The sequence below is a fragment of the Bactrocera dorsalis genome, chromosome 6, assembly GCF_023373825.1.
Source record: "Bactrocera dorsalis isolate Fly_Bdor chromosome 6, ASM2337382v1, whole genome shotgun sequence".
Classification (NCBI taxonomy): Eukaryota; Metazoa; Arthropoda; class Insecta; order Diptera; family Tephritidae; genus Bactrocera; species Bactrocera dorsalis.
This window is the reverse complement of record NC_064308.1, coordinates 8,782,443-8,809,701: the sequence shown is the minus strand read 5'-3', so window position 1 is coordinate 8,809,701 and position 27,259 is coordinate 8,782,443. Positions and strand designations below refer to the sequence as shown.

Sequence of the window (27,259 nt, the reverse complement as noted above, 5' to 3'; positions counted from 1 at the left end):
GGCCAACTTGCATTTACACTGTAAAATGTGTAGTCTGGCCCACATATCATCATCACATTCAATGAGTGGTTTCCATGCCGGTCAACATATCCTTCCTCGTGTAATGGAGGCGCATCAATTTTAATGATTGTGCCATCAACGCAACCACACACAGAAAGGAATCCACCCATCAGAAAAAACTTTTCAGCAATACCACTGACATCATCGGGCCATCGCACTGTTTTTTGAAATAAAACGTCTATTATAATGTCGACAACTCTATGGATGGTTCTGCAAACTGTGGATTTTGCAACACCATTCAAGGCTGCAACTCCATGGTACTGGCAACCAATTCCGAGCCAATGCAGGCACAGTAGCAGTTGATTTTCAGCCGACAAAGCATGACTGCGCTGTGTATGGTGCTCTAATTTTTGTCCAACATTATTTAAAAGAAAATCCACCTGGATTCGATTTAAACGGAAGCACTCTTTAAAATTGAAATTTTGTAGTCCCGAAAAATTAATTCGGTCTCTATAATTTCTAGCTTTAACCGCGTCTTCACTATTGTCGAACAAAAACTCACGTCTTAACATTTTGAAAGCTTGACTAGTTATGATAATATGAATTTGCAAAGCGATCATTTACCTAGCAAATTTTTGACAAACTTATCAAATTTTGCTTTGCAAAAATAGAGTTTACAGTTTTTGTGGAACGGAACAGCATAATTATATGCAAAGTCTTTGCGAATTACACTTTTCAATATAAGCTTTGCACTTTGCAAAAGAGAACGTACGTGGAACAGAAATTGCAAAGAGAACATAAAAATTGCAAAGACTTTGCAAATTACACTTATCAATTTCAACTTATCACTTATCAAATTTCATAGTTCTGTGGAACAGAAAGCTTTGCAAATTGACGAAAAATTTGCAAAGTACAAAGTGAAAAGTTGATAAGTTCTTTTGTGGAATAGGGCCCTGGTTGGAGGTTTTTCGATCCGGATACAGCCAGGTAGCTTGATGTATCTTCTTATGCTGGAATCTAGTACTACAGATAACCATATTTCGGGCCCGGCGAAGTCGATCAGCCTCAACCCATTTGGGGATGTTTCCTCGTCGAGGCTGAATTTACCGACCGTAGTGCCAAAGATACCTTCTTTGCCCACCCTTGCGTTGAAGTCGCCAAGCACGATTTTGACATCGTGGCGGGGGCATCTCTCATAAGTGCGCACCAAGCACTCATAAAAGGCATCTTTGGTCACATCGTCCTTCTCTTCCGTCGGGGCGTGGGCGCAAATCAGCGATATGTTGAAGAACCTCGCTTTGATGCGGATTGTGGATAGACGTTCATTCACCGCAGTGAATGATAGTACTCGGCGACGGAGTCTCTCTCCCACCACGAATCCAACACCAAACTTGCGCTCCTTTATATGGCCACTGTAGTAGATGTCACCTACTCGTCTCTGTCCTTGTCCCGTCCATCGCATTTCTTGGACGGCGGTGATGTCAGCCTTTATTTTCACGAGGACATCAACCAGCTGGGCAGCGGCACCTTCCCAATTAAGGGACCGGACATTCCAGGTGCATGCCCTTAGTTCGTAGTCCTTATTTCGTTTGCCATGGTCGTCATCAAAAGGGGGGTCTCTCATCTGAGGCTTATAGTTGATTTTCATTGGGGGTGTTTTTTTTAAGTGGCGGGTCCCAAACCCAGCGCACAACCCTAAGTAGGGGATTATTCGCCTTCTCACTTTAGCCCGCCTTCAAACGGATGTTCTTAGGCTACCCAGAGGATACTTGGTCAAAGACCGGAAGTCGTGAGCTGCTTGAGTCATATGTAAAAGAATCGTTTCTGGCCACTCCCAAGTGAATGGCGATCAGAGAACTTTCCTCACTTGCGTGAACTTCTACACATGACTCCATGCCATGACTTGATGGCATTAACTGATGCTAATTATTGTTTCACCTATGTTAATATTGGCGCTAAAGGTTCTGGTTCAGATGGTGGTGTTTTTAATGAATGTAAATTTTAAGAAAAGTTGCAAAACAATCAGATGAATATTCCACCAAATCGCCCATTATTGAATAGAGAAAAAGAAATTCCGTTGGTTATTGCTGCTGATGATGCGTTTCCATTACAAAAGCACATTATGAAACCGTATTCAAAAAGAAATTTGACCATGCCAGAAAGAATTTTTAACTATCGATTATCACGTGCTAGACGCATTATTGAAAATGGTTTTGGTATAGCGTCAGCTAGATTCATATGTTTGAGAACTTTTCATCACAAAAAATTACAACCATAGTATCGGCTGTATGTGTTTTACACAATTTTTGCATGAGATGGACACAAAATCTTTATTCACCAACATCGTATGTTGATGCAGAAGAAAACGGTGTATTAATTCCTGGTAACTGGCGTTTGGAATCACCAGAAGAACTAATTTCTCTAGCTCCAGTTCAAACACAAAACGCATCAAATGAAGCAAAAGAGATTCAAAAGGAAATAACAGAATTTTTTGTTACTCAAGCAGGTGATGTAAGTAAGTATTGCTAAGTTCGCGTATGTTTACATTGACGATGAACGTCACCCGAGGAACATATGGAACATATTCGTACAATAGTAAACGCACTTCACAATGCCAATATGAAGATTTCAAAAAAAAATGCCATTTTTTCTGGGACTCAGTCGAATACGTCAAACATATAATAAAATATAATAAAATAACTGTAGTTCCAAATAAATTTCAAACTATACAGAATTACGATCATTTCTTGGTCTAGCGAGTTATTACAAAAAATTTATACTGAATTTCGCTCTAATAACGAAACCTCTAACAACATTTCTACGCGGAGACAATGGTGGTGTAAGTAAAATTAAAGCACAAAGGTTTCAATTAATCTAGAGGAAACAGCACTTGAGGCTTTGATAAAAATAAAAGAGGCTCTAGAAAAACAAGTTGAATTAAGAAGACAAAGAACAAGAACAAGAAACCTATTTCCTTTATATCTAGAACTCTTAGTCAAACTGAACAAAATTACAGCACGAATGAGAAGGAACTACTCGCTACGTTTGGTCACTTTAAAAATTAAGAAATTACCTATACGGTATAGCAGATCTAACGATTTATACAAACCATTAGTCAGTCATATTTTCGACTTCGGATAAAAATCAGAACACTAAACTAATGGAAAAAATTCATAGAAGAATACGGCGCTAAATTAGTATATAGTATAAACCAGGGCATCAAAATGTTGTCGCTGATGCATTGTCTCGCCAACAGATAAGCAACACTTCAAGTTGCTCACAACATTCAGCTCAAAGATCACCAACAAAAAATTGAAACCCGTAAAACAACTATTTAATACATTTAGAAATCAAATATTTATAAATCACAGTGCAACCAATTTAGTGGAAATCTCTTGGCAACATTTTTTTCGTTTTCACGACACATACTTTTTTATTCGACTAAAGAAGAATTAATTTATGACTGAAAAGAATAATAGACCCAAAGGTAGCAAATGCTATAAAAATAGATGAACAAACTTTATTCCACACAGACAATGGCATAATTTCAACGTCAAATCCCGATCGTTTTAGCTCAGAAAATGACAGAACATTGAAAACATAAACAAACAGACGTGCACGTAGAAGTCACAAAAATAATGCACAAGAAATACTGACTACATATTTTTGGCCCACTTTACGCCAAATGTGTAAAAAAGAAATACAACATTGTGAAATCTGCTTAACAAACAAATACGAACGCAGACCAAACTAACAATATATTGGAACCGCACCAATACCAAACCACGAAAGTGAACACATACATTTAGACTTATTTCACATGAACGGAAAAACATACATTAGCAAAACTGATAAATACTCAAAGTACTTATACATACGGGAAATTCCAAATAAAATAAAAAACATACAAATACTTTGACGAAATATTATCACAGATTTACCCAAACGTCAAGTATGTTATGACTGAAAACGAATCAACATGCACGAGCGGATGTGCAAAACAAGTTTACGAAAATTGAACATACTTGTACAGTAACACCAATAAATCATTCGACAACCAACGTTTAAGTTGAGCGTACACATAGCACCCTGATCCAATTCGCTAGAACCCTAGCACAGGTACATAACCACTCACCGAAAGACGAAATATTCAACGCAGTACGACAATACAACAAAACCATTCACTCTGTCACAGGAGTGAAACCCAAGGACGTATTCTTCACTCGAGGAGGGTATCCTGACATTAAGAAAAAAACTCGAAACAAATCAAAACAAGGTGCTTTCATACCACAATAAAAATCGTAAGAATACTAGTAACGGGTGATTTTTTTGAGGTTAGGATTTTCATGCATTAGTATTTGACGGATCACGTGGGATTTCAGACATGGTGTCAAAGAGAAAGATGCTCAGTATGCTTTGACATTTCATCATGAATAGACTTACTAACGAGCAACGCTTGCAAATCATTGAATTTTATTACCAAAATCAGTGTTCGGTTCGAAATGTGTTTCGCGCGCGTGTTTTGTTCAGCGATGAGGCTCATTTCTGGTTGAATGGCTACGTAAATAAGCAAAATTGCCGCATTTGGGGTGAAGAGCAACCAGAAGCCGTTCAAGAACTGCCCATGCATCCCGAAAAATGCACTGTTTGGTGTGGTTTGTACGCTGGTGGAATCATTGGACCGTATTTTTTCAAAGATGCTGTTGGACGCAACGTTACGGTGAATGGCGATCGCTATCGTTCGATGCTAACAAACTTTTTGTTGCCAAAAATGGAAGAACTGAACTTGGTTGACATGTGGTTTCAACAAGATGGCGCTACATGCCACACAGCTCGCGATTCTATGGCCATTTTGAGGGAAAACTTCGGACAACAATTCATCTCAAGAAATGGACCCGTAAGTTGGCCACCAAGATCATGCGATTTAACGCCTTTAGACTATTTTTTGTGGGGCTACGTCAAGTCTAAAGTCTACAGAAATAAGCCAGCAACTATTCCAGCTTTGGAAGACAACATTTCCGAAGAAATTCGGGCTATTCCGGCCGAAATGCTCGAAAAAGTTGCCCAAAATTGGACTTTCCGAATGGACCACCTAAGACGCAGCCGCGGTCAATGAGATTTTGCAAATTTTATGCGTTTTTTTTTAAAAAAAAGTTATCAAGCTCTTAAAAAATCACCCTTTATAACTTACAAAAAAGCGGACGTTATATACATACTTCAAAACACACCGTCGAAACAAAAACGTAAGAAAATACGCGAACCATAAATATAATAAAAGACAGAGGTAACACAATACTTACAAATCGTGGTAGAGCTATATACAAAGACAATCACCCCTATTCTGTGCACTTGACAAATTAATAAAATATTGACAGTTAACTCAAATATTTATCAAGCGAGAAATATTTTGGTATTCTGTGACAATCTTGATAAAAGTTAAAGCTTCAAATCGCAAAGCTTTTCCCCACACGTGTGGTGAACAAAATAATGTAAATAGCAACAGCTGATTTCTATTCAAATTATATTGATAGCAATATGCGTGCAGTCAATTGCTCCTATGATGCTTTTTATTCCAAATTTTCTAAAAAATCTGGAATATATTTCAAATAAATTTGCTTAAATTAGTATATTATTAATACTTGCCCCGTTTTTATAAAATTTTCTTCCTCTGTTGAACTGGGAAACTTTATTTCTCCTTCCTTCACCTTCACAATAGGGGTATTCTCTTGCTCTTGCAAGATTGCAGATTGCAAAAATACTACACCCAAATATACAAGGGCACGAGAGCACCCATTGCAGAATCTAGTGATATATGAGCGACTCATTCAGTCAATTTATTGTAAATGACTATTGTGCATGGCTATTGTGAATTGGCGCACCTTCTGCATGCATTTTTAACAAAAAAAATGTAACAAAACTTTATAATTTAAATAGAAATTATAAAATCTAATTAAAATTTACCTTTCTCAACAATTTAACGACGTTATATGTCATTATGTAAAATGGCAACTACAACAGGGTTGCAATTTTATTTTTGCGTGACATTGCACGCTAATATACACGGGTTTTGGTCTGACATATTTCACAGCCCTTGCAAATATTTTTCTGCGTGTGTTTGTTGTTGTGCCGTTGTAAATTTGCAATGCTTGCACCGTGCACCGGGTTTTGCAAGAGCAAGAGAATACCCCTAATAAGTTTTGCTACAGCCCGCACACTTCTCGAAATGGACGCCTGATTCATGGGCACGTCAATTTGCCTTGTTACCTACACATTTCTGGTGTGAGCCGTGTCCAAAGAAGTTAAAGGTAGTGACGTTTTTCTATCGTGTGGGGCTAGTTCATCAATCAGGCAACGGCAAATTTCCCAAGTTAATCGAAAATTTTGCGCAAAAGTATTCTCACTCAAAGAAAATTGATTGCTATCCTCGCGTAAACATTTTAAATGCCGCGCGCGATTCCTATTCTCACAATTTTCATCTTCGTTTAACAATAATAACATATCTTTCATTTCCACAACAAGGTGCACAAACAGATACATACATGTCAAGAGCATTTGACATCTTAACAACTTATAAAGAAAAGAGCTTTTTATTTCAGACACAGAATACGAAATGCTTGATAAATTTCAAATTTTGACTAATTATAAATATGTTGAATTTGTCAAGTGCACAGAATAGGGGTGAATATATGCACAAGTGCAAGCATGCAAGGAATAATAATTTTATTTTTAACCACCTCTGTGACAGTACAATTGATTTAAAGGACAAAAAATATGTAATGGTAGAAACCGACCCGGTAGACGTGTACCACTTAATTTTTATATCATGTAGCAAACATTTCAAAAATGTTAGCACCTTTTGAGAAAATAGTACGATCTACTTATAATCTCGAACAGAACTCCGCAGATCAAATATTTGTTAACAAAATAGAGACACTTAAGTCACAATCTTTATAATATATTTACAGCTAGATTTTCTCTTAACTTTATAGGTACAGCTCATATTATTACATTAGATTAACCTTTAATAAATGTATACTTGTACATGTCTGCTACCTTAAACACGCAATTGAAACTGTATATAAATATCGAGTATTAAAAACAAAACGTAACTTGTTCAATATACATATACCCACTTGCATACAAACATGGCAAGCCATTAACAGATTCTAAAATAGCAAAATGTAAAAATGTCTACACTTACTGAAAAATGTAAAAAACTTTGTTGGGCACCATATGTAAAATTAATAACTCAAACAATTCTATTCATATTGTATTAGATTAGAAGCCTGCCAAATGTGAAGAGAGTATCATCAGATTCCAGTGTTTCCAGAAGGCATCGGGAATGCAGCGGTCATAGCACCCTTCAGCCCCTTCGAGTTGGTAGGAATGCCTGTTAGATATTTGATCAGCAGGTTCTGCCCAACATCCATATATATAACATCTTCGTAAAGCTTCTTCATCGTTTTATTGATACACCCAAGGCGTCATTGTTCATAACCCACTACCTGTCGCTGAAGATTTATTTCATCTTCTCCATAGTAAGAAAACCATTTCCTCGATGGATTTCACTCGCATGTATCATCAGATTCTAGTGTTTCCAGATAACATCAGGAATAAAGCGGTCGCAACACTCTTCAACTCCTCTGAGTTTGCAGGAATGCCTGTTGGACATTGGATCAGCAGGCCCTCTCCAACATCCATACTTATAACATGTACGAAGGTCTTCTTCATCGTTGCATTAATACCACCACGAAAGGCGTCAGCTCTCATATTACAGCAGGCGTCCAGTGCTTGTACAAGTCTTCTGACAGCAACTCGCTCCTAGAGCTTGTGATAATCTGACCCTGCAGTAGGTCCAGTCCCGTCTGCATTGTTCCCACAGAGCTTAGAGGTTCCCGATCGATCTCACTCGCATGTATCATTATTCTAAAATGTTTTCAGAAGACATCGGGAATGCAGCGACCACAACACCCCTCAGCTGCTTCCAGGTGATAGGAATTTCTGAATCAGCAAGCCCTCTCGAACATCCATACTTATAATATGTACGTAAAGCTCTTATCGTTTTATTGATACCACCAAGCAAGGCGTCACCTCTGGCCTTCATAGCACAGCAGGCATCCGGTGCCTGAATAAGTCCGCTGACATCAAATTGCTCCTGGAGCTTGGGGTAATCTGACCCTACAGTAGGTCCAGTCCCATCTACATGGAACCAACAAACCTTAGAGGTTCGCGAATTACTAAGTAAGCTTCGGGCGGTTCCACGCGCAAATGGTCCCCGAACCACTACCTGTCGCTTAAAATTTATTTCGCCGCCTCCACAAGAAGAAAATTATTTCACCGATCGATCTCTCATGCATGTATCATCAGATTTCAGTGTTTCTAGAAGACAAAGGAAATGCAGCGGTCACAATACCCTTTAGCTCCTTCGAGATTGCAGATATGTCTGTTGGACTGCGAAATGGGACCCAGACCAGCGCGACATGGGCAACAGCTCGATAGGCTTGGACTTTGATGACCTCATAGCGCTTTCTTAAACACATGAGGAGCATTTCCAGCATCGAGAGCAGATTTTCGTGGTGCTACGTATCAGTAAACTCATCCTGATTTCCTGCAAGTGGGTTTTCTATAAGTTAGTTTACGTTGACTTTCGAGGGTGATATTGCTGTTGGTGTTGACACTGGTTCTAAAATAGACGAAATTATTTATGACTTCAGAGTTATGACTGTCAAGAATAAGTCGAGGGCCCAGTCCCAAGTGCGGCCTTCAATCCCAGACTTAAACATCCGAGCAGTATAAATAGTGGCATGATGGTGTCATGCGAATGTCCTAACAAATTTTTGAATTGGTGAAAAGCAGCATAGTTTTTTAACACATTTGTATTAATTTTAGCCTTAAAAAATTGCAGTTCGCACATGAAATACCAGAATATGGCTGCCCAAAAAAATTACACCGCTCTCACAACTACGTTATCGTTCCAACTAATAATCCTTTTTCGAACTTCGAAAATAAATGCATTTGCATATGCTAACCTGATGACAAAAAAATCTTCTGTAAAAAATAAAAAATAGCAAAAATCATATAACGGGACGTCACGGCATCACGCGTGAATGGCTGGACCGATTTCACTAATTCCTTTTTTGTTGTATTTGTTATTATTAGGAGAATGTAAATGTAAAACAAAATTACGAAAGTTGCCGGAAAACGCCTAAAAACAGTATTTTCCTTTTTCCCATACCAACCTTTTATTTTGTATATATGTAAATACATATGTAAGTAAAAATGAATGTTTGTTAGTACGCTAAGGCTCGAGTAGGGCGAGACCAATCTTCATAACATTTTCAGAAGTTGTTGGCTGTGGATCTGGAAAGGTTCAGAAAAAAAAACTTTTCATAAGAAAAGTCGAAAAATTGGAAATTTCCAAAAATTGACTTTATTCATACAATTCTTTTTTCTTTTGTTTTTCAATATTTTGATTTGTAAATTATTTAAATCATTCAATTTCGGTCGCTTGCACCGGCTATTTAAAAAAAAATTTTTGAAAATTATTTAGTGAAAACTTTATGTGTGTTTCAAACGAAGTGATCAATTACAGATTGAAATTTGTTACGAAGCCACGAAGAGGTCCCGCTAATATCGGTCGGTGTTTTTTTGCCATCAACGCCAAGGCACATGAACGAGTACTCCCAGAATGCGACGACATAAGTGCGGAATTATGGATCGGGGTCAATCAGCAAGCGATCGTCACGTTGTCACAGCACAACTTTTCAAACAACAGTTACGATGTTCTTCTTTGGATGGTGAATAGTGGTTCCACAAGGTCATATTGATGAAATCATTTCTGCGGAAATTCCTGATGCAAAGAAAGATCCAGCATTAAACGAAGTGATGAAAACCAATATGGTTCATGGACCTTGCGGACACCACAATCCCACTTCGATTTGTATGTATAACAATAAATGCATGAAATACTATCCACTTGCTTTTCTTTCGGAATCGCAAACTGGAAATGATGGATATCCACTCTATCGTCTTAGCTCATCAGACGACCATACAACTTAGAGTAGTGAATATCGAAGTTGACAACATATGGATTGTATATTCTCCACTGTTGTCTAATTCACATTTAAAACTCATATCAATGTTCATTATTGCAGTTTGGTGTAATCCATAAAATACGTTTGTAAGTACGTCACCAAAGGAACCAATATGGCGGTTATTGGTCTTGAACGATACGGTCGATACGTGAACTGCAATAAAGCGTTTTGTAGGGTAATTACTTTTGCAATTCATGAACGTTTTTCGACTGTTGTGCGTCTCGCAGTTCATTTGGAGAATGGCTAAAGAGTGTTTTTCAACCTAGACAATACAGTACAGCCAGTGGAAACACTTCCAACAACATTGACATTGACGAGTTTTTTCTCAACTTGCGTCAGTGATTCGTTTGCGAGAACATTGCTCTATTCGGAAATGCCTTGATATTATACATGGAATGCATCGTCGAAGAAATAGTTACGCAGAAAGCAAGGCCAACCAGTAGATTGACATCCAGGTGTGTTCTCAACTAATTCCTTAGGACGAATTTACATAATCCACCCGAAAAACGACGATTGCTAATACCTTCGGTTGCTATTGATAAATGTACATACATACGTGGTTCAATTTCATTTGAGTCATTGCGCACTGTGAATGGTAGAGTGTGTGTAACTTTTTGGGAAGCATGCAAGCAATTACAATTGCTGGAACATGATAATAAATGTAATCAAACGTTGGACGATTCGATAGCTACTTCGCATGCCACTGAAGTTCGCACACTTTCCGCGATGGTCATTTCGACTTATCAGCCTTCAAATCCGCGTCAATTTTGGAATACGAACAAAATTACATTGCCGAAGACATTTTATATCGTATTCGATAAGAATTGGAAATAGGCGAATTTCGGTTCCAGTGGTTTGATATCAATTCACCTGCCTTATGTCAATTCACTTCAGCGAAATATGAACTCATCACGAATGTTTATGCCAATTTTGCCAAATTATCGTAACTACGATTGTATGAGTGCATGCCAGTTATACGTGGCGTGTTCCCGAGTTGGGAAACCATCTTCTCTGTACACGAAAAGAAATAGAAACCAAAAAATGTTGTTTATCAAACTGCGTTACATTGAAAAAAATTTGGAAAAATCAAAAATAAAACATTTTTAGCACAACATAAATACAACTTTCTTTTCATTTCAAAACACATAATTTCACGCAGGGCAACGTATGCGGGGTCAGGTAGTACTATATATACGTATAATGATTTTAATTTTTCTAAATATATAAATTGCTTGGATTTCGATCCTCTGGTTGACGTTTTATACCTTAAAGTATTTACCTGTCTTTAATTTTTGCAAGTTTAAACAGTATAAAATGCTCGGTTGCATCCGTTTTCCATGTTTCACCAGTGACTTCATGCAAAGATGAGAAAACAGAAAACAAACGAACAGTTGCAAGTTAATAACAAAAGAATCAGAAGCGGGTCGGCTTTAGTATACGATCCCACGATTTCAGTATTAAAAGTGGTATGGTTGGATAGAGCTGATGCTCCAGATTAAGAAAATATATAGTTGTTGCCGCCGCAAACTTACAGTTTTCGAGACATTTGCATTTAAAGTTGAAAATTTTGCAAATTTTATCTTCCAATTTCTCGATTGCTAGTAATTATTTAATTCATATTATGCACTTTTTATGCACTTATACTTCATTACATTGTAATTATTTGCTTAAAATAAGCATTTTATATTTTACACAATTTTCATTTCATGCACAATAACAAAAGTATTCAGTGTTGACAGATAATAAGTGTTGCCATAATTACACATTTATCAAACGAATAAAAATGAATAAAAAATAGGACTATACCCCAAATACATAAATCATTGCCCTTTTTCTTGATATATCAATAATTTTTAAAAAACCCCGGTGTTGGATCGGCCAGGGTTATTTCTTTGAAGTGCGGCCGAAGGCCGCCAAAGCGAAAAGGAGTTTTACTTAAAAAAAACCTGATACACCCCGGTGTTGGATCGGCCAGGGTTATTTCTTTGAAGTGCGGCCGAAGGCCGCCAAAGCGAAAAGGAGTTTTAATTAAAAAAAACTTGATACACCCCGGTGTTGGATCGGCCATGGTTATTTTTTTGAAGTGCGGCCGAAGGTCGCCAACGCGAAAAGGAGTTTTACTTAAAAAAAACCTGATACACCCCGGTGTTGGATCGGCCAGGGTTATTTTTTTGAAGTGCGGCCGAAGGTCGCCAAAGCGAAAAGGAGTTTTACTTAAAAAAAACCTGATAGAACCCGGTGTTGGATCGGCCAGGGTTATTTTTTTGAAGCGCGGCCGAAGGCCGCCAATGCAGAAAGAAGTGGGACGCGAATGGACTAATGTTTACCCTGGTGTTGGATTGGCCAGGGTTTTTTAAGCGTGGCCGAAGGCTGCTAATGCACAAAGGTAATCTAAAAGTTATGTTAAATAGGGTATATCTCCCTCTTTATACTACATTTTCTATAACGGATATTGTTACAACTAAACAAGGTACCGTTCTTTTTGTTGTCCGTTTTGTCATTATCTTCACATTTATGAATTCCGCGTTTCCCCTTTTTAAACTACATTTTCTATAACGGGTATTGTTACAACTAAACAAGGTACCGTTTCTTTTTTTCCCGTTTTGAAATAAGTTTCATATTTATTTCATTTGAATTCCGAGATTGGATGCAGCCATAAATTCAGGATACAAATTTAAAGAGCATAAAATTTAAAATATATATAAATACATATATGTATAATTATTAAAAGTTGAATTTAAAAAAATGAGTGCAAATTCATCAGGTAAGTAATATAAGTTTTAAACTGAAAAAAGTATAAGTTAAGGTATTTAAATAGATTGTGTCGGAGCGTCAAACAGCCGAGGTGTTATAAAGCGAACCAATGTGCTTAAAGCGGCGGAAGTGAAGTCAATGTGGAATATTGTAAAAATATTCCAATCATTTGACACAAAAGAGAAATGTATTTCCTTTGCCGAAGAACAAGGTTTGATTTTAAAAGCCAAAATTTGCCGTACGCATAAAATGCCAATGACGCTGTCGTTAAAAAAAAGTAGCAGTGTTGGGGTGTTCCGATGCCGGAAAGGGGGTTGTCGGAACCGAAGTGCGTTGGCAAGGTCGAGCGATACCTGGTTCGAAAACGTCAAAATCCCACTTCCGCAGGTATTTTATCTAATGTATGCGTATGCATCTCATTGGTCACATGCGGAAGTGAGGAAAAACAGTTTTATCAGGGAACCAGTTTTATCTAGCGCTACAATATGTGACTGGTATAATTACTGCCGCGAAGCTGTAGTATTACACCAGGTTGACCATCAGGTAGCGGTAGGTAAAATTGGTGGCCCTGGTAAAACTGTTCAAATAGACGAAATCAAATTTGGGAAGAGAAGGTAATAATAAAAATATAATTTTTTTTATGTAATTAATATATCTTTTCTTATTTTAGGGCGGAGAGTCGAGGGCCACTGGGTTCTTGGGATGGTTGAGGATGGGAGTGACGACCTTAGGCTGGAGGTATGTTCCGGCAATGTCAGGTCTGCTGAGGTGCTCATACCTTTGATAGAGAAGCACGTGGCAAAAGGCAGTATTATATGTACTGATTGCTGGAGGGCATACGACTGTCTAGCCAGTCACGGGTATGAGCAGCGACGCGTTAATCACAGCGACCCCGATAATCCGTTCGTTGCCGAGGACGGGACGCATACTCACCGCATCGAGTCCCAGTGGCGAGTAATTAAACGTTTTTTTATTAAGGACAATTACAATAATAGCGAAGATTTTTCTAATTTAATTTAAGAATATACTTGGAGAAAAAATATTGCAAATAATCATCACGATGCTTTTGTAAAATTATTAGATGCAATTAAATATACATATAAGCCTTAAAACTTTTTTTATTACAATGGAAAATTTATTTCAGATGGTATTTGTCTCTTGGTTTGAGTTTTTATATTCATTTTTATTCGTTTGATAAATGTGTAATTATGGCAACACTTATATTTGTCAACAAGGAATACTTTTGTTTTTGTGCATGAAATGAAAATTGTGTAAAATATAAAATGCTTATTTTAAGCAAATAACTAAATAATTACTGGAAAAAAATGTAGAAACAATGTAGTGAAGTGTAAGTGCATAAAAAGTGCATAATATGAATTAAATAATTACTAGCAATCGAGAAAATGCAAGATAAAATTTGCAAAATTTTCAACTTTAAATGCAAATATCTCGAAAACTATAAGTTTGCGGCGGCAGCAATTATATATTTTCTTAATCAGGAGCATCATCTGTATCCAACCATACCACTTTTAACCCTGAAATCGTGGGATCGTATACTAAAGTTTCCCCTTAGAAGCAATTGCATAATGTCGATGAAAGTGTGCTAACCTGATGACGTGCAGTGTACATTGCATATAAATATTGTTTTGTCACTTTGTTATTTGTTGTTTTGGTAGTTGGTGCAGATTGTAGAGTCTTCCTTCTTGTAGATTGGACAGAGCACATTTAAATTCTAATCGTTGGACTTACTCTCGACCGACCATATTTTACAAAAAAGCTAATGCGTGCTCCTTATCAGTTCTTCGTCGCCATGTTTGAATAGCTCGGCCGGCAATCCATCAGTCCCCGCCGCTTTGTTATTTTTTAGACGGATAATTGCTATTCGAACTTCTTCATGGTCGGGCAATGGAACGTCTGTTTCATCGAAATCAATTGAGGAATCGGGTTGGCCTTCTCCTGGCGTTATAATTTCACTGCCACTCAGAAGGGTTCACTGCCATGGAGAAGTGTTCTACAAGAGTATACTCCGGTCTTAAAACCTTCTGTTAGTTGGCGCATTTTTTTGTACAATTTTCGAGCAATACACCTAACGGCCAGCTTCTAAAGCTTTTCATACTCACGTATTTCGGCCTCTTTCTTTTTCTGTCTGCAAATGCGTCTCGCTTCTCTCTTCAACTATAGATATCTATCCCATCAAGCACGTGTTGTGGTCGATCGTAACGTTGCGTGGTAGGCAATCTGTTTTCTTCTCGCTACGACACGGAACTCCTCATCGTACCAGCTGCTCTTTTACCTTTACCGAAAAGCAATGGTTAAGTTTGCAGCTGTACGTAAGAGTTTGAAATGCCGTCTCACAGTTCATTTTATGCCAAGTTGTTGATAAGTGCTCTCAGAAAGCAAGAGTGCAAGCCCGACGTCCTAACATCGACTCGAACCACTATCTTATTGCAGCCAAGATACGCACCCGCCTCTGTACAGCAAAAACCGCATTAATCGTTTCACCAATTCCGTTGATTATTACCCTTTTTGCAGAAGCTAAGCAACTTGTAGAGGATTCCGAGCGCCATCTCGAACTCCAGCACCATTAGACCCTTGTTTTTATCGGTTAGAGGGCCCATCTGTTACCAGCCAAGGAAACTACACTATAGCCTACCGATAGATCTCAAGAAACATCTGCGCATCGAACCGCTAGCATCACCACAACTATTGAAGAATTTTCGGAAACCACGAATTTCGACATTGGATCAGCAGGCTCTCTCCAACATCCATACTTATAACATGTACGTAGAGCTTCTTTACCGTTTCATTGATACCACTAAGCACGACGTCACTTCTGCCTCTTACACCACAGCAGGCGTCCAGTCTCATCTACATGACACCCACAAAGCTTGGAGATCGCGAATTACTGTAAGCTTGAGGCGATTGAACGCGCAAATGGGTCCTTACCAACTACTCGTTACTGAAGGTTTATTTCATAGTCCCCACAGTAAGAAAACTATTTCCCAGATCACTCTCTTTCGCATGTATCATCAGATTTCAGTGTTTCCAGAGACATCGGAAATGCAGCGGTCACAACACCTTTAAGCTCCTTTGAGATGGTGGGAATGCCTGTTGGACTACGTAATGGAACCCAGACCAGCGACCATGGGCAATAGCTCGAGAGGCTTGGACTTTGATGACCACATGCGCTTTCTTAAAATCATCTGCAAGCAGAATATAGCAGCTGTAGTTTGAATAGCTGAAGCATTCAATGCAGCTATAGGGGCATCGCTGAAACAGTTCGAATATGGCATCTGGAAGCAATTTGGATTTTCATTTGCGAAGCTCATCCTCACAGAGGTGAAGTACAGCGCGTACAAAGGTGAAGAGAGGTTTGACGCCCTGTCCAGGATCATTAGCATGCCGACCCTCTTGAGCACCGAAAGGATTTAATACGAGCAATAAGATAATGAGGAGCTCCACCAGCTAATTTACGTATTAACCTCAAAAATTTGACACGCTTCATTGGTTGTCCCATCCCAAAGGTTAAGTCAGCTATCGCACACTCAAGCAGAAGTACATCTGGCGGGACGCACTAAACTGGTTCCGCAACTGCATACCGTGCCTGCACTCAAAGATTTAGCATCACAGTCTCAGCGACCTCATTGAAGGATTAGTCGTCAATCAGCTAAGGTACTGTTTAATAATCATAGTTAGATTTTCAAGATGGCTAGTTGCTGTTTCTCTGAAGAACATTTCAGCTGACACCGGTAGCAGTGCCTTCTACTCAACTGGAATTAATGGATTGCTCAGTTCTGCCCCTCGGTTGACTCAGCGTTTTTCACGGCTTTGACACGTCTGATTGGTGTCCCTCGAATCAGGACTCTGAGCTGGCCAGAAGGTCTTCCAACGTTACTTCTAGGTCTTCGCACGTGAAGTAAGGAAGACCTGAATGCCTCACCTGCTGACCTTGTACGTTGCGTATGCATGTACATTCAAACAACCCATTATTCTTCGTCAAGAAGTTGATCCTTGTTTATTTGAAGAATATAGCAAAAGACTTTAAAAGGCCACTTATCTATAGATAAAATCTGATATCACAGGAACTACTCATTTAGTTTCAAGAAAACTTGATACGTAAGAGTACATTTTATTCCTCAAATTACTAAGAGAATAGACGAAATTCAGCAACAACCACGCCTTCTTCTCATATATATTTAAATGTTAATTTCCACGTCAAATTAAATCCAATGACGATATCGAAACAAAACTATGCATACTCGTAAAAAGTGTGTTTCGCGTCCAAAAATGGTCAAAATCACATTATAACTTTTCACGCCCTTCAGATACCGAATATGTGGCTCCCAATAGCAATAGCTGAGATTCTACTAAAAGTATATCTAACCTATGAGATATAATAAAGAAGGTGTTAAAAGTATTCGGTCTTCACTAATTGAAAAATGTTTGCTTAGACCCGAACTTAGCTCTGCGTACTTTTTTAATACATAAGTTTGTAAAAAACTGACAATATCTCACCGCTTCTCAGGTACATAATTTGTAAGAGGAGCAAAATTAAGATTGCATCTAAATATAGCCCTTCCTTACTTGTTTAATATGAAGTATTGTCAAAACCGACGCATTTAACAGTTTCAAATTGCTACAGTATAGTATATTTGGCTAGCGCCTATCTGAGACCTTCTTCACTTATTATAATCACGTTTTACAAACATATATAAATACGTTACCTAGAAATTGATTGGAAACTGCGAGTGTTCGGCTGCAACTGAACTTGGAGCTTTCCCAGTGTTAATATTCTTAATAGTTATTCTTTACCAGGGCATATTACGAGTTTATGAATTTAGAAATACGAGTATATCTGGTAATTGTTATGAACCTGTATTTAACCATCTTATGAAAATCGACTGAGATATTCGTATTCAAGACGTAATAATCTTTATTTCAATTATTGTTTAAAGAACATAATTATAGCCTACCCAATGTGTATACACGAGTATGTCGAATAATTTTATGAATAACTTTATGTACTTTTTACCTTTAGCATATGGCACAATATATATCGTTGGATGCGAGTTGGAAATTTGAAGCATTTACTTCCTTCCTCGCTGTTAAATTTATTCTTATATAATTTGTACATAAAACAAAAACATATCAAACCATTAAAATATTTATGTTTAAATGTGTACAAAAATGTAATTAACTAATAATATTTCACCGCTTTGGAATAGGTGTTAGCTTATATATAACATAACTTTGGATAAGATTCTAGAAAATGTGTTAAAACTCAATTTATACACAAGCTTACGAGTATGTCATAAGCATGTATATATTTAGATGCTTTTTATTTATGATCTTTGTATACGTAGTGAGAATGGCACATTGTTCAATAAAACTGCTTAAGTACAAAATTATTATTACTCAGCATTAGCTGTACATAACTTAATAATTGTAGTATTTGATACATTTTTTTTGTACGAATAATTTCAATCCTCATCTCGAGAACTGAAGCTGAGGGTGTTCCCTTCTGAAGAAAAACCAGAGTGCGGTGACATGCTATCAGGCGGGTAATAATAATTTCCGCAAAGTGATGTCACCTCATTTGAAGTGACCACTCCTTCCATAACCAAACTTGAATTGTCTATTTGGGTAACTCCGAATGTTGCTGCCGTTGTGTTATTAATTGAGTGATCCATATCGTGAAGATGATAAGCTGCCGCAATGGAACTTTTTATATTGCAGCCAACGATAACATCCGTATCGTTAAGTAACTGTCCCGCCGTACAGTTCGATGTGTTAGGGTTTGTTACCCCACCTGTAACGGCATTACCACGGCACCATAATTGGCGCATTTCAGCACGCCTATTCCGCATCAAGATCTTGTATTCCGATATACGCATCTTTTTTCCATCTACGATACATGTGCGTTTCGGGCGCGGCCGGTAACGATAATCAGGATGTTGTTCCATATGTAGTTTTGATAGTCGGGACTGTTCTTCATAGTATGGTTGTTTATCAGCATTGGTCATGGCCTTCCAACGTGCTCCAAGAATTTTTGAAATATTTGAATTGTGCATATCCGGACAGGCTTTTAATATTTTTCGCCGTTCATCTTTCGCCCATACCATAAAAGCGTTCATGGGCCTTTTTATGTGAGGCGTAGAGTGTACGATATTTCCCTTAGAGCTATTTGCCACTATGGATTGATTTTTGTTTTTATGGTTATTTTCGTACATAATTTCTATCGATTCAGAAACACTGAGAACATCGGGCTTAAGCAGATGTTGTTCTTGGTGTTTTCGTAATGTAGGATCATTTTGGTTATGAAGTTGTTGATGGTGGTTTTGTTCTTGCTGTTGGGGTACTGCTAAAGGTCGAAATTTATCAGCAACTGGTTTAGTTTCTTCCAATTTTTCCACGCATTTCAATATAGAGTCACAGTTCTTTGTTATTGTGTTTGAAAAGCGGGTATTTTCTGTAGGTATATCATCCTCAGGGTTGCTTCTTTGAGGGCTGCTTCGGTAGGCTATTTGAACAATTGATCCTGAGTTTGACGTTGGTTGAAACAAATGTTGCTGTTGATGATTTAAGGGATCTGGATTTGAGATAGTATCCGGTTCATTAACGGCTGCGCTCCACATACGGCATGCCAATAAATTTGCACCAGCTTCGCTTAACTCACCATTAGTTAAACGTGTTCGCCTTTGATCATTGCAAGGCGATGAACACCTATGTGCTGTAGTATTTGAAGTTCTTGTGACTGTGATATGCTTTTGGATCCGATTTTTGGTTGTGTATGGAAAGTACATCCCAGGTAAACCTGCTGATGCTACCGGTGTTACTTCCATTGAGTTCTTCAAATTTAATCCACGCGTGTTGTCATCACATTCTATTTCCGCATGTGAGGTTTCTGCTGGCGTTGACCAAGATATCGGAGAAGAAGACGTAAGTAAAGCCAATACTTCACGCTGTTTCTGTAATCCGGGAGAGCTGGATGTAAAGGATGGTGGTGAAGGACATGGTGAAAATTGATGTTTAGATAAATTGAGCGGTGTATCTGTTACCGAAATACCTTGCTCATTTGGTTCTTCGTCCATTTCAATTGCATTAAATGTAGTTATTTCATTTAATTCTGATTGTCCTCTTTCATTTGAACTAACAGTGTTATCGATATCTACTTGTGATACACGAAATTTATTATGATAAATCGAATTCAAATGAGTCATGGGAGATTCTGGAGGAGTGACACCACCATCGGTTGAATATAAGAATATTGGCACAGAAGAAGCCAATGAAAAGTTATCACCTGCAATACTATCGCAATATTTTGGTGACTGCGTCTCTCCTTTGCTCACGCTCCTATTTGCGCCGCTACTTCTAACACTATTACTATTTATTATAGTCTTGCAATTGGCGGATTTGTAGTTAATAGGATCTATTCCTATCCTACTGTTGCCATTGCTACTGCTAACGACTGCAGCAGCGGCTACCAAAGCAGCTTGAATATGCGCAGCAGCAACAGCAGCTGAAGACCACATAGGTTGCATAACTACAGTTCTTGCTTTGTTGAATACTTGCAAATTTAAACTATTGTTATGTTCAATACGTTTATAAAAGGACTGTGATACTTGCAGTTTTACGGAGGGTAATGGCGTGAAATGAATGAATGGTTTCAGAAATGGAACTAATGCAGTATACTGAACTGACAGAAGATTTTGCTGATACATATACTAGTAGCAGTCTTTTCAGCTCAACGTTAAAGTATATATGGTGTCCGGACCGATGTTGCACTTGATATATAAATCATATTATGACCATATAGGAAAAGTTATTTGCGTTATGTAGATCAGTTACTCGAAATGCGAAATATTATGTTCCAGGCCAGTTTTTATTAAATATTCAACTGCAAGTAAACATGAAAAAGCGACATATATTAATATATAAACTGTTACAAGTTATAATCAATTGATGAGGAAACAAGTAAAGGAAACCTAAATTCGGCTGCAGCCTAACATAGATAAAATATAAGCGTTGAAATATTTTTAGATATAGGTAAAATATTATTAATTAAATAAATAAAAAATATATACTCGTAGAATATCTATATATATAAAAGAAAGTCGTGTTAGTTACACTATTTATGAATCAAGAACGACAGACAGATTTGGCTGAAAATTGGTTGGGAGGTAGCTAGAACTTTCTTTAACTTTTTATGTTAAAATTTAATACACTTTATAAAGGCAAAAATTATATTTAAAATCAGAAGCATTTGTTCTGAATTCATGAAAAAATCATTTGAAATTCTATGACTTCAAAAATAAAAAGAAATAAGTAAAAAAAGTTATGGCACAGAGAAAATAATGTGGTAGAACAATAATTTTCGTATGCATGCCTGCTCCTGAAGGAGGCAGTTTTTTTCTAGGACGAATCCGTCAGATATATTTAATACCACAAAAAAATGGCATTGACATACTTTGATAGATTATGGGCGAAGGACGCAAATGCAGTAACAACAAACCAAACGCGATATTTAGCATAAAAATATTGGGGAATAACTGTAGTGTTGATAAAATGGTCAATTATAATTTGAGACATTGCGCAGAGCAATGAAATTTTTAAACAAAACAATGAAGTATATGCGTTCAATTTCAAACTTATCCTTCCTAAAAAATAATAAAATTGTTAAATATTTTGAATGGTAGAATAGAACTGCCACCAAATATGCAGTGCAATGGATTAAAACTGGAGCAATAAACATTCGGTGAATATTATACCACGTGCTTCCCAAAAGACTGATGCCATAACCTAGCCAGCCGACTTTTTTGCCATTCCACGCTTGAGAACCGATTCATAATATGGAGTCCACTCGGCTGACTGTCGATTGGATCAGGTTAATTTCCCTGGTATACAGTCCAAATTCAACAGTATTTCCCCCCCAAAATGCTTCATTAACACGCGAATTGCTTTTTGATTTTTGTTTTGTAAACTAACATAAGTTGCTTTACCTTCTCATTAACTAATAGTATGTATGTATCACCCACAGTAAAGCGTGAACGAGTCCACTAGTTTTGTATAAAATCAGCATTCGTTTTTTCACGAAATTATGCAAAAAATTTAAAAGAGCGGTGGACATCTCAAAACTAATTATATGTGACTAGAAGAAAATATTGACAAAATATGTCCACGTAATTTCGTCTTGATGCATAAGTAAAATTATGTAAGATAACAAATATCTTGCGCTACGCAGTTCAGTTGCTCTGTATGCGTAATATTGGGTTGTCAAAAAAGTCTTGCAGTATTTTATTGAATCAATTCGTGTGGCACCCATACATCGAGCTTCTTAGTGACTCCAAGCTTCTTCAAATGGTTTATAACGGTTTGATGACTACTATGCCGGTCTCTTTCGACCAATTCAGCGATTTTATCGCAATTTTCGACGACAGGCCTTCCGGAGCGAGGCGCATCTTCGACCACCTCTATACCAGAACGAAAACGTTGAAACCATCGTTGTACGGTGGAAATGGAAACTCTATCGGGTCCATAAACTGCACAAATTTTATTGGCGGCTTGAGATGCATTTTTGCCTTTATCGTAGTAGTACTGTAAAATATGCCGTATTTTCTCTTTATTTTGCTCCATGTTTGCGACACAATAACTCACGAACGACTTAAAAGAAACGACAATCAATCAAACACGTGTTAGCGCGTGAAATGAGCTTTCCAAAAAGGTATAGCATGACCCGATGCGACGAATAAAACTAGAACTACGCGCTTTCAGCGCCAACTAGCGAAAATGCCGCAAGACTTTTTTGACAACCCAATATCATTTTCCAGGCCAGTTTTTATTGCAAATTCAACTGCAAGTAAATATGAAAAAGCAACATTTATTGAAACATAACCTAATACACATTACAAATTATGAAAATAATTAAACAAAACGTAAGTTTTGGTGCAGCTGCACATTACATACTCTTGCAATGTTCATGAATCAAGTTTTCTGACTCAGGGAAAACACTCTTTTAAACCCACTAAGCCCATGGCCAGGTGGCATTATACCTGCGCAGTTGCAACATGTTGTCAAAACGTCATTTAACTGACTGACACCCATGTATGGTCAGTGCTATGTTCACAGACTTTAGGGCAATCAGCCTCACTTCTCCTACTGAACGCCCTTGAAAAGCCGTTTGGCTGTCATATAAATGATTGCATTCTAATGGTTAGTTTCTAGGTAAATAACGGGTGATTTTTTTGAGGTTAGGATTTTCATGCATTAGTATTTGACAGATCACGTGGGATTTCAGACATGGTGTCAAAGAGAAAGATGCTCAGTATGCTTTGACATTTCATCATGAATAGACTTACTAACGAGCAACGCTTGCAAATCATTGAATTTTATTACCAAAATCAGTGTTCGGTTCGAAATGTGTTTCGCGCGCGTGTTTTGTTCAGCGATGAGGCTCATTTCTGGTTGAATGGCTACGTAAATAAGCAAAATTGCCGCATTTAGGGTGAAGAGCAACCAGAAGCCGTTCAAGAACTGCCCATGCATCCCGAAAAATGCACTGTTTGGTGTGGTTTGTACGCTGGTGGAATCATTGGACCGTATTTTTTCAAAGATGCTGTTGGACGCAACGTTACGGTGAATGGCGATCGCTATCGTTCGATGCTAACAAACTTTTTGTTGCCAAAAATGGAAGAACTGAACTTGGTTGACATGTGGTTTCAACAAGATGGCGCTACATGCCACACAGCTCGCGATTCTATGGCCATTTTGAGGGAAAACTTCGGACAACAATTCATCTCAAGAAATGGACCCGTAAGTTGGCCACCAAGATCATGCGATTTAACGCCTTTAGACTATTTTTTGTGGGGCTACGTCAAGTCTAAAGTCTACAGAAATAAGCCAGCAACTATTCCAGCTTTGGAAGACAACATTTCCGAAGAAATTCGGGCTATTCCGGCCGAAATGCTCGAAAAAGTTGCCCAAAATTGGACTTTCCGAATGGACCACCTAAGACGCAGCCGCGGTCAACATTTAAATGAAATTATCTTCAAAAAGTAAATGTCATGAACCAATCTAACGTTTCAAATAAAGAACCGATGAGATTTTGCAAATTTTATGCGTTTTTTTTTTTTTTAAAGTTATCAAGCTCTTAAAAAATCACCCTTTATATTTTCTATATCGGGAAGAAGTCAGTGCTCTGTCAGGAAATGATTCTGCATTCACATAGTGACCGATATTTTCAGTCAAAAGTCACCTATAAGTATGGGTATTAAATATTCAGTATCTAGCGGCTTGAACAGTTCGACATACATATTTAAAGAATTCTTCTTCTTAACTGGCGTAGACGCCGCTTACGCGATTATAGCCGAGTTAACAACCGCGCGCCAGTCGTTTCTTCTTTTCGCTACGTGGCGCCAATTGGATATTCCAAGCGAAGCTAGGTCCTACTTGGCCCTTCCAACGGAGTGGAGGTCTTCCTCTTCCTCTGCTTCCCCCGGCGGGTACTGCGTCGAATACCTTCAGAGCTGGAATGTTTTCGTCCATCCGGACAACATGACCTAGCCAGCGTAGCCGCTGTCTTTTAATTCGCTGAACTATGTCAATGTCGTCGTATATCTCATACAGCTCATCGTTCCATCGAATGCGATATTCGCCGTGGCCAACGCGCAAAGGAACACAAATCTTTCGCAGAACTTTTCTCTCGAAAACTGGCAACGTCGACTCATCCGTTGTTAACATCGTCCAAGCTTCTGCACCATATAGCAGGACGGGAATCATGAGCGGCTTATAGAGTTTGGCTTTTGTTCGTCGAGAGAGAACTTTACTTTTCAATGGCTACTCAGTTCAAAATAGCACCTGTTGGTAAGAGTAATCCTGCGTTGAATTTCCAGTCTGACATTGTTGGTGGTGTTAATACTGGTTCATAAATCCTAAATATCTACAACTTCAATGTTATGACTGTCAACAGTGACGTGAGAGCCAAGTCGCGAGTGCGACGACTGTTTGTTCGATGACAGGAGATAATTCGTCTTGCCCTCGTTCACTGCTAGACCCATTTGCTTTGCTTTCTTATTCAGTCTGGAGAAAGCAGAACTAACGGCGCGGGTGTTGAGGCCATGATATCAATATTATCGGCATACGCCAGCAGCTGTACACTCTTATAAAACATTGTACCTGCTCGATTAAGTTCTGCAGCCCGAATAATTTTCTCCAGCAGCAGATTGAAGAAATCGCACTATAGGGAGTCGCCTTATCTGAAAACTCGTTTGGTATCGAACGGCTCGGAGAGGTCCTTCCCGATTCTGACGTAGCTTTTCGTGTTGTTCAACGTCAGTTTACACAGCCGTATCAGTTTTGCGGGGATACCAACATCATCATCATCATCATTCAGACATCGGGGCGTAAGGGCAGCTCCTTTTCGTGCTCTCGAAAGCAGCTTTAAAATCGACGAAGAGGTGGTGTTTGTCGATTCTCCTTTCACGAGTCTTTTCCAAGATTTGGCGCATGGTGAATGTCTGGTCGGTTGTTGATTTGCCAGGTCTAAAGCCACACTGATAAGGTACAATCAGTTTGTTGACGGTGGATTTTACTTTTTCACACGTATTGTGCTCGATAGAACCTTATATGCGATGTTAAGGAGGCTAATCCCTCGCTAATTGGCGCAGATTGTGGGATCTCCTTTTTTATGGATTGCGAATAGCACACTTAAATTCCAACCGTTGGGCATGCTTTCGTCCGACCATATCTTACAAAGAAGCTGATGCATGCCCCTTATCAGTTCTTCACCGCCGTGTTTGAATAGCTCGGCCGGCAATCCGTCGGCCCCTGCCGCTTTGTTGTTCTTCAGGCGGGCAATCGCTATTCGAACTTCTTCATGGTCGGTTAATGAACCGTCTGCTCCATCGTCATCGATTGGGGAATCGGATTCGCCTTCTCCTGGCGTTGTGTGTTCACTGCCATTCAGCAGGCTGGAGAAGTGTTCCCTCCATAATTTAAGTATGCATCGGTGACTAGATCACCTTTGGGGGTTCTACAAGAGTATGCTCCGGTCTTGAAACTTCTGTAAGCCGCTGCATAGAAAAAACAGACTGCCTACCTCGCAACTTACGATCGACCACAACACGTACTTGATGGGATAGATACCGAGAGTTGAATATAGAACCGAGACGCATTTGCAGACAGAAAAAGAAAGAAGCCGAAATGTGTGAGTATGAAAACCTTAAGAAGCCGGCCGATAGGTGTGTTGCTTGAAAATTCTACGAAAAATCGCGACGACTAACAGAAAGTTCAAGAACCAGAACATACTCGATGCCCAGAGAAAATTAAAATTATGAAGGGAACACTTCTCCAGCCTGCTCATTGGCAGTGAAAGTATAACACCAGGAGAAGAAAAACCCGACTCACCAATCGACGACGATGGAAGAGACGACAGTGAAGAAGTTCGAATAGCAATTACCGTTTAAAGAATAACAAAGCTGCGGGGGCCAATGAATTACCCGCTGAGCTGATAACTGATAAGAAGCATGCATCAGCTTTGTTGTAAAATATGTTCGAACGAAAGCATGCCCAACGATTGAGATTTAAGTGAGCTCTGCCTAATCAACAAAACGGAAGACCCCAAAATCTGCAACAATTACCGTGGGATCAGTCTTTTAAACATCGCATAAAAGGTTCTATCGAGCGGATAGTGTGAAAGGTTAAAGCCCACCGTCAACGAACTAATTGAACTTTATCAGTGTGGCTTTAGATCTGGCAAATCAACAACCGACCAGATATTCACCATATGCCAAATCTTGGAAAAGACCCGTGAAAGGAGAATCGACAAACACCACCTCTTCGTCGATTTTAAAGCTGCTTTCGACAGTACGAAAAGTAGCTGCCTTTATGCCCCGATGTCTGAATTTGGTAACCCCACAAAACTAATACGGCTGTGTAAACTGACGTTGAACAACACTAAAAGCTCCGTCAGAATCGGGAAGGACCTCTCCGAGCCGTTCGATACCAAACGAGTTTTCAGACAAGGCGACTCCCTATCGTGCGATTTCTTCAATCTGCTGCTGGAGAAAATTATTCGGGCTGCAGAACTTAATCGAGCAGGCGTATGCCGATGATATTGATACCACCAACAATGTCAGCCTGGAAATCCAACGCAGGATTACTCTTGCCAACAGGTGCTACTTCGGACTGAGTAGGCAATTGAGAAGCAAAGTCTTCTCTCGGCGAACAAACTCTGTAAGTCACTCATAATTCCCGTCCTGTTATATGGTGCAGAGATTTGGACAAAGACAACAACCAATGAGTCGACGTTGCTAGTTTTCGAGAGAAAGGTTCTGCGAATGGTTTATGGCCCTTTGCGCGTTGGCCACGGTGAACATCGCATTTGATGGAGCGATTAGCTGTATAAGATATACAAC

General features: G+C 38.7%; 1 protein-coding gene and 1 pseudogene across 10 annotated transcripts in view; one reads left to right on the top strand and one right to left on the bottom strand.

Annotated features, from left to right (window-relative positions):
- Positions 1-27,259, bottom strand: part of LOC105221995 (uncharacterized) — a 223,629-nt gene that overhangs the window by 49,401 nt on the left and 146,969 nt on the right. For 8 of the 10 annotated variants that reach the window (XM_049459638.1, XM_049459640.1, XM_049459639.1 and 5 more), the window contains one exon: positions 13,725-20,745. The exons of the other annotated variants lie outside the window; for them this stretch is intronic. In XM_049459638.1, coding sequence (XP_049315595.1) covers positions 18,329-20,569 — 2,241 coding nt within the window. In that variant the 5' untranslated portion in view covers positions 20,570-20,745 and the 3' untranslated portion in view covers positions 13,725-18,328. Of the gene's footprint in view, positions 1-13,724; positions 20,746-27,259 lie in introns of those variants that run through there. 10 annotated transcript variants of the gene reach the window in all.
- On the top strand, positions 12,880-13,958 carry LOC125779154 (uncharacterized; annotated as a pseudogene).